Source organism: Octopus bimaculoides, chromosome 9 (assembly GCF_001194135.2).
Source record: "Octopus bimaculoides isolate UCB-OBI-ISO-001 chromosome 9, ASM119413v2, whole genome shotgun sequence".
NCBI classification, from domain to species: domain Eukaryota; kingdom Metazoa; phylum Mollusca; class Cephalopoda; order Octopoda; family Octopodidae; genus Octopus; species Octopus bimaculoides.
The window spans coordinates 39,756,552-39,763,225 of NC_068989.1; the positions used below are offsets into that span (position 1 = coordinate 39,756,552).

The following is a 6,674-nucleotide window of genomic DNA, read 5'->3' on the forward strand; positions in this document are numbered from 1 at the left end:
ACTCTGAGTGGCTGAGGAGTGAATCTTTGATATGTAAATATCAATAAACCTACTACACACATTGTGTACCATTTTTTCATATGTATTTCTAAACAAATACTCTAACACACACACATGCATGCATGCACGCGCGCACGCACACACACACACACACACACACACACACACACACACACACACAACGATTTTACATCTGCTGTTTCTTGAGTTCAGCAGTTTTGCCATCTTCTCATCACTCATCAAGTCTTTTGTTCAGAGCACTCAAGAAAAGACAAAAAAGTTGTCCATCTTTCTGTGCTGCCAGTCATTGCTACCTCTCTTCTTGGACCATTTGTTACTGACATTCATCACTCACTCTTAGTTTTGTCTGTTATTATCCACTACTTTCTCACCCAAACATTCTCCAACTCCCTTCAGCCACTTATTCTGATTCTGTTTTTTTCATTTTTCTCTCTCTCTCTCTCTCTCTCTCTCTCTCTCTCTCTCTCTCTCTCTCTCTCTCTCTCTCTCTCTCTCTCTCTCGTTTGTCTTCTCTGTCATGCCCAGAGCAAATGAACGTATCTTACAGTAGGAAGGGCTCTTTACTGTTACTGGGTACAGAGCAACCCCATTCATGCTAATGCCATGATAAAATGAACCCAGTACACTTTTCAAGGTGGTTGGTGAATGATTAGAGACAGTGTAAGGTTGAAAAGTACCTTTAATTTTGTTGAGTACTTGTGAACATCTCTAGTGTTGGTACCATGATCAAATGCACTCATTATGCTCTGCAAAAGGGTTGCTGATAGAATGAGCATTCAGTCATAGAAATCAAGCCAAAAATGAATCTTATGGGTGAGATTTGGAATTCTGATTTGACTCGGAGGGCATGGAGATACCTGTTGTATTGTTGTATAACCTGCTAGAAATACCAGCCAAATTTCTCTTGAAACATAGTTTTCCTTCTTAAAAAAAAAGGAGACTTATTAGATAGTATAATCCTGAATCACTGTCTCAAAATAAGATGAGATGCTCATGACTGGACTAATTTGATCATAAAATTGGCTGATCAAAACTGACCTTGGGCTAAACAGCAACAATTTATTGGCATTATATTTAATCAAAAGAAATCAGTATCATTGTTTGTAAGCTCAGGATATATATTTTGCCATTAAAGGCTGTTGGTTAATAGATTTTTAAGTAGGTTTCACTGAAACACTTAACTGTGAATAACTATTTACAATAGCTATTGTGAATAAGTATTGGAAAATGGCAATTATGACTAGCTATTGTGCATTGGTTTTGTTATTTCGAAGCAAATATATTACTTTGTAGAGATGTGTATGTAAGCAGAAAATATGGTAAACATAAGATAATTAGGTTGAAATTATTCCCAAGATTTTTCAATCATATTCTAATCAAATAAAGGTTTAGCAATGGAATGCATGCATGCTGTGATGGTTTTTGTCATTGAATTGAACTGAATTCACCACTGAGGATAGTTGAAAGGCAGCAGAATTATGTTCCTGGGTAATGTTAATTTGTGGTAGATTTGCTTCTTCATATGTATCTATGTATCATTGGTTCCCCCCAACATTCCTTATCCACCCTTCATTACATCCACTCCTCAATCCTACCCTATTTCTACAGATGTTACTTACTCTTCTCTACCTTTCTTACTTATCTGCCCTCAGCAGCTGCTCTTCACGATATCCACCTACCTCATCCATTTCTAGTCTCTAACCATCTCTCACTCCCCCATATACTCTTACAAACTCTATTCACCTGCACTCACTGTTCTCTTGTTCCTACTCATTTTTACTCTCCTATTATCTTGAGGCACCTCACACCTCATCACTATTTTTATTTCTTTCTGGCCCCACCCTCATCACTCCCAACTTCCCTTCAGTAATGTGAGAAGCCATGAGGCTACTTTACAGCAAGAAAGTAGCCTCAGTAAAGACTACTGACCACATCACTCTAAACATTGTTTGCTGCTACTGTAGGAACAGCAACAGACTATGACACTCTTTTGAGAAATGCTTGTTGCTATGTATCAGGCTTCAGATTGAACCAGCAAAATGAAGAAACGAATTGATCCAACAGTGAGCTATGCCATGCATAAATTAATTTTGTTATTGTAATGAAAAAAGAAGCAAGAAAACTCTCAAACTATTCAGTTCATGCTTTGATAGGTCTTGCTTCAATAGAACAGCAGCAAGACATTGCTTCTGTCTTTTACCATGTGGAATATAGTGAAGACAGTATTACATAACCTTAAACCACTCTTGTTGGATATAAGAGCTTTAGAACCACAGACCATTGCAGCTTCAGCAGTTACTACAAGCTACACATCTTTTGATTAATTATAAGGATTTTAATTCTCCATAATTGACTGGCTTTTGCAATCAGTTACATTTTGATAAAGTAGTCCAAGTTTACTCAGCAATAGAAAGGCACATATTTTGTCAGATGTAACACTTCCAAGTTGTAGCCATTATGATTTCAGTACTTATTGCAAGCTACATAATTGTAAACAAATCACTATGCTTGGTCAAAAACAGAACCCATAAAAATTTTATTAAATCCTACAAAGGTCCAGCAAATTTCTTTGAATAAAAGTCATGTTCTTTTCAAAATATGCTCCAAATGGCATACGTTGCACAGACACTTGCAAATGCCACGCAAAATTGTCAATTACTTGAACACATTCCTCTTTGGGGATTTCCCTGATTTCTGCTGTGATCGCTGCCTTCAGTTCACCAATCGTTTGAGTGTTGTTCTAGTAAACATTATCCTTGAGATACCCCCGCAGATAAAAATCTGGAAGGGTTCAAGTCTGGTGAATGTGGTGCCCACTCAATGTCACACTTCCTGCTGATCAGTCTCTCCTGAAATCACTCTCTCAGCCAGACTAGAGAGTTATTTGATGTGTGGGTGGTGGCCCTGTCTTGCTGGAACCACTGTTCATCTTGATATAACCCTCTGCGTCATTTTATTCAAACAGTTTTATTCAAAGATTCGTGGGTTCTGTTTTTTTTTGGGGTCACCCTGTATCACTGGAATCAACAACTTTGCAGTTATAAAGTATGCATTCTTGAATAGAAGTCAGTACCACAGGAAACAACAAGTCTCTTTTCTTTTCAATTGGTCTAAAGTACTAGGTATGTTGAACTTGCAAGTACACTTTTGTGAGCATGATTACATTTTGATTACATCCCTGGAAGATACAAAAGTGAGCAAACATGTGGTTTTGTATTTATAGCTGGAAATAATGAAACCATGTGGCTTCCTTCTCTCCCCTCTGAGGTTAACACTTTTTTTTATCTGCTATCACTTTCAATACCCTAACATATCTACTCCACTACCCCTGTGCTTCTTCTATATTTCACTCCATCATTTGCTACACTCACCTCTATTTGCCACACTTAACTCTGTCCTTCCCACTCACCAAGTCCAGACCTCTGTATCACCTCACTTATTCTCACCACCCCCAGTGTCCCAACTCTTCACCATCATCTCTCTCACTATTGTTCTCTTAATTTCACTCTCTAACTCATTTGCTCTCTTTATCTTACTCTCTAACTCACCCTTCTTTCCATCTGGGGTACCCATGTATCTACTCTACAGCAAGGTACCTATCCCTGTCCCTCTATATCTTTGATCTCTCATCAAATGGCACAAAACCACTACCACCTTCAATACCACTCCCACCTCCCAGCTGAAGAGGTCATTGTCTTGCAAGGTACTTGGTAACCCTGTTGGTGTTGGTACCACATAAAATGCACTGATGCTATTGTCACATAAAGTGCACTGGTGCTGGTACCTCATGAGAAACACCTAGTACACACTGTAAAGTGGTTGGCATTAGGAAGGGCATCCAGCTATAGAAACTATGCCAAAATAGACAACGGAGCCTGCAGCAGCTCCTGTCAGTCTGTCCAATCCATGCCACCATGGTAAAACAGACATTAAATGATGATGATGATGATGATGATTTCAACTACCAGTCTATCGTTTCTGCTTCTCATCATATGCTGTTTATGTTACAATTACATCATGGGTATTTATATACACATGCACATATTATCATTTTGTTTGCTTGTTTGAAATTTTGTTGAATAAAAACAATAAAATAAGACATGAAAGATAAGAATAAGACAAGGGTAATTGTAAACACATGTCATTACCAACCTCCACAAAAATGCAGACCTCCTTAACTCTTTCACAGTTTCTTAACACATTGCTCTTTCTAAATAACTATGAGCTTTATTATTTTATTCTTTTACTGGTTTTAGTTATTTTTTTTAATATTTTACTTAGAAGGGAAGGCAGTGCCCATGACACTTTGAGGTGAAAATAGTGGGAGGAAGGTAGGAGTGTGTACTCAAACCAGAGACCTAACCCTAATGCTTGCAACTGAGTGGGATCTGCTAAAACAGGAGTTTTCAAACTGGTCCGCGGACCACAGGGGGTCCGCAAGGACAAGACAGGGGGTCCGTAGACAGCAAATACTTTTTATGGGCAATTTGATTTTATATATGTTTTTTTAATCAAAATCTTTTAATTGACAATAAACCCATTTGTTAAATACTGTTAAATAAATAAATGCCAAAATATATGTTATTTTAAGCAAATATTTATGTATAAATTTCATAAGCGTTTATAAGGGGGTCTCTAAGGTAAAGCCTGAAATATAAAGGGGTCCGCAAGTCAAAAAGTTTGAAAACCCCTGTGCTAAAAGACACTCCAAGACCAGGTAGTGGTGATAATAAACATCTACCAACCTGGAATGGAGCTATGCTGAGAAATATTTTCACAAGTGTTGTCAATTGAATTGACTCCATTACTTATGCTGTCTTTGTAATTAGTTTCTGGTCAACCTTGGCTGAGCTGACCTATGGTCCAAGACAGTCTAGCCATGACCATCTCTGTTTATATATCCAAAAGTATATAAAAAGCATTGGTGTGGATGCTGGTGCCATGTAAACACCACTGGTGCTGGTGCTACTTAAACATTGGTGATGGTGTCACATAAAAAGCACCCAGTACACTCTGTGGGGTGGTTGCCATTAGGAAGGGCATACAGCCTTAGAAACCAAACCAAAACAGACTATGGAACCTGCTGTGGCACCTGACTTTACCAGTTCCCATCAAGCCGTCCAACCCATGCCAGCATGAAAAACGAACATTAAATGATGTTGATGATGAGATAATCAAACTTGTTTTGAGCGTTATCTTTTACTTTTTTGATTCACTAGTCTGTGGCCATGCTGCGGCAATGCCATGAATTTTTAGTTGAATGAATCAACCCCAGTACTTTGTTTTTTTTTAAGAAGTGGTACTTATTCTATCAGTCTCTTTTGCTGAACTGCTAAGTTATGGGGACACAAACACCCCAACACCGGTTGTCCTGTGATGATGGGGGGACAAACATAAACACAAAGACACACACAGATTTATATACATGTATATACATACGATGGGCTTTTCTTTCAATTTCCGTCTACCAAATCCACTCACAAGGCTTCGGTTGGCCCAAGGCTATAGTAGAAGACACTTGTCCAAGGTGCCACACAGTGGGACTGAACCTGGAACCATGTGGTTGGGAATCAAGCTTCTTACCACACAACCATGCCTACTGTAAACTGTGAAATTTTACTGTTACTTCTAGCAAACTCAGTCACTCCACTACTTATTTTATAGACTGATCCATAGTTTCTCAAACTGAAAGAAATGAACAGGCGGTGAGCTGGCAGAAATGTTAGCAAGCCGGGCGAAATGCTTAGTGGTATTTCATCTGCCGTTACGTTCTGAGTTCAAATTCCGCCGAGGTCGACTTTGCCTTTCATCCTTTCAGGGTCGATAAATTAAGTACCAGTTACGCACTGGGATTGATATAATCGACTTAATCCCTTTGTCTGTCCTTGTTTGTCCCCTCTATGTTTAGCCCCTTGTGGGCAATAAAGAAATAAGAAATGAACAGGAATGTGGGTCTTGAAATGGTTTCGAACTGAAGAACTTGAATTTTCTACTTCATCCTCATTACACAAAGCATTTTGTCTGATGCTTACATGATGATGCTGCAGTCCACTTATCTATTGTTTATTTTCATTCTTTTCAACTTTGAAAAATTCCTTAACAATTGATGCCACTTTGTACAACAGGGTGGTAAGCGTGCCAATTTCCATCAGAGCATCAAGCTGTTCCAGAAGGCACATTCCATTGCGACTGCCAAGTATGTAGATAACAACTCTTCTTCAACTTCAATATTACTTTCTCTGTACTGTTTTTGTTAATTAAGTGGCTTATCAGTTAAGTAGGTTGGTAGTAGTAGTAGTAGTAGTAGTAGTAGTAGTAGTAGTAGTAATAGTAGTAGTAATAGTAGTAGTAGTAGTAGTAGTAGTAGTAGTCCTAATAGTAGTAGTCATAGTTGTAATAGTAGTTGTCGTAGTAGTAGTAGTGATTGTGATGGTGGTGGTGGTAGTAGTAATAGTGACTGTGTGGTGGTAGTAGTGGTGGTGGTTGAGGTGGTAGTAGTAGGAGTAGTAATGGCAATGGTGATAGTTGTAGTAGTAGTACTAGTGTGGTGGTAGTAGTAGTAGTGATAAAAGATGGTAGTAGAAGTTGCAATAGTAATAGTAGTAGAAGCTCTAGCAGTTGTTGGTGTTGTGGCCATAATAATAGTGGTATTG

General features: G+C 38.5%; 1 protein-coding gene across 4 annotated transcripts in view; it reads left to right on the forward strand.

Annotated features, from left to right (window-relative positions):
- Nucleotides 1-6,674, forward strand: part of LOC106874122 (tetratricopeptide repeat protein 23) — a 191,496-nt gene that overhangs the window by 77,026 nt on the left and 107,796 nt on the right. For all 4 annotated transcript variants that reach the window (XM_052970647.1, XM_014921734.2, XM_014921732.2 and 1 more), the window contains exon 8: nt 6,135-6,217. In XM_052970647.1, the coding sequence (XP_052826607.1) occupies nt 6,135-6,217 (83 nt within the window). The remainder of the gene's footprint in view (nt 1-6,134; nt 6,218-6,674) is intronic.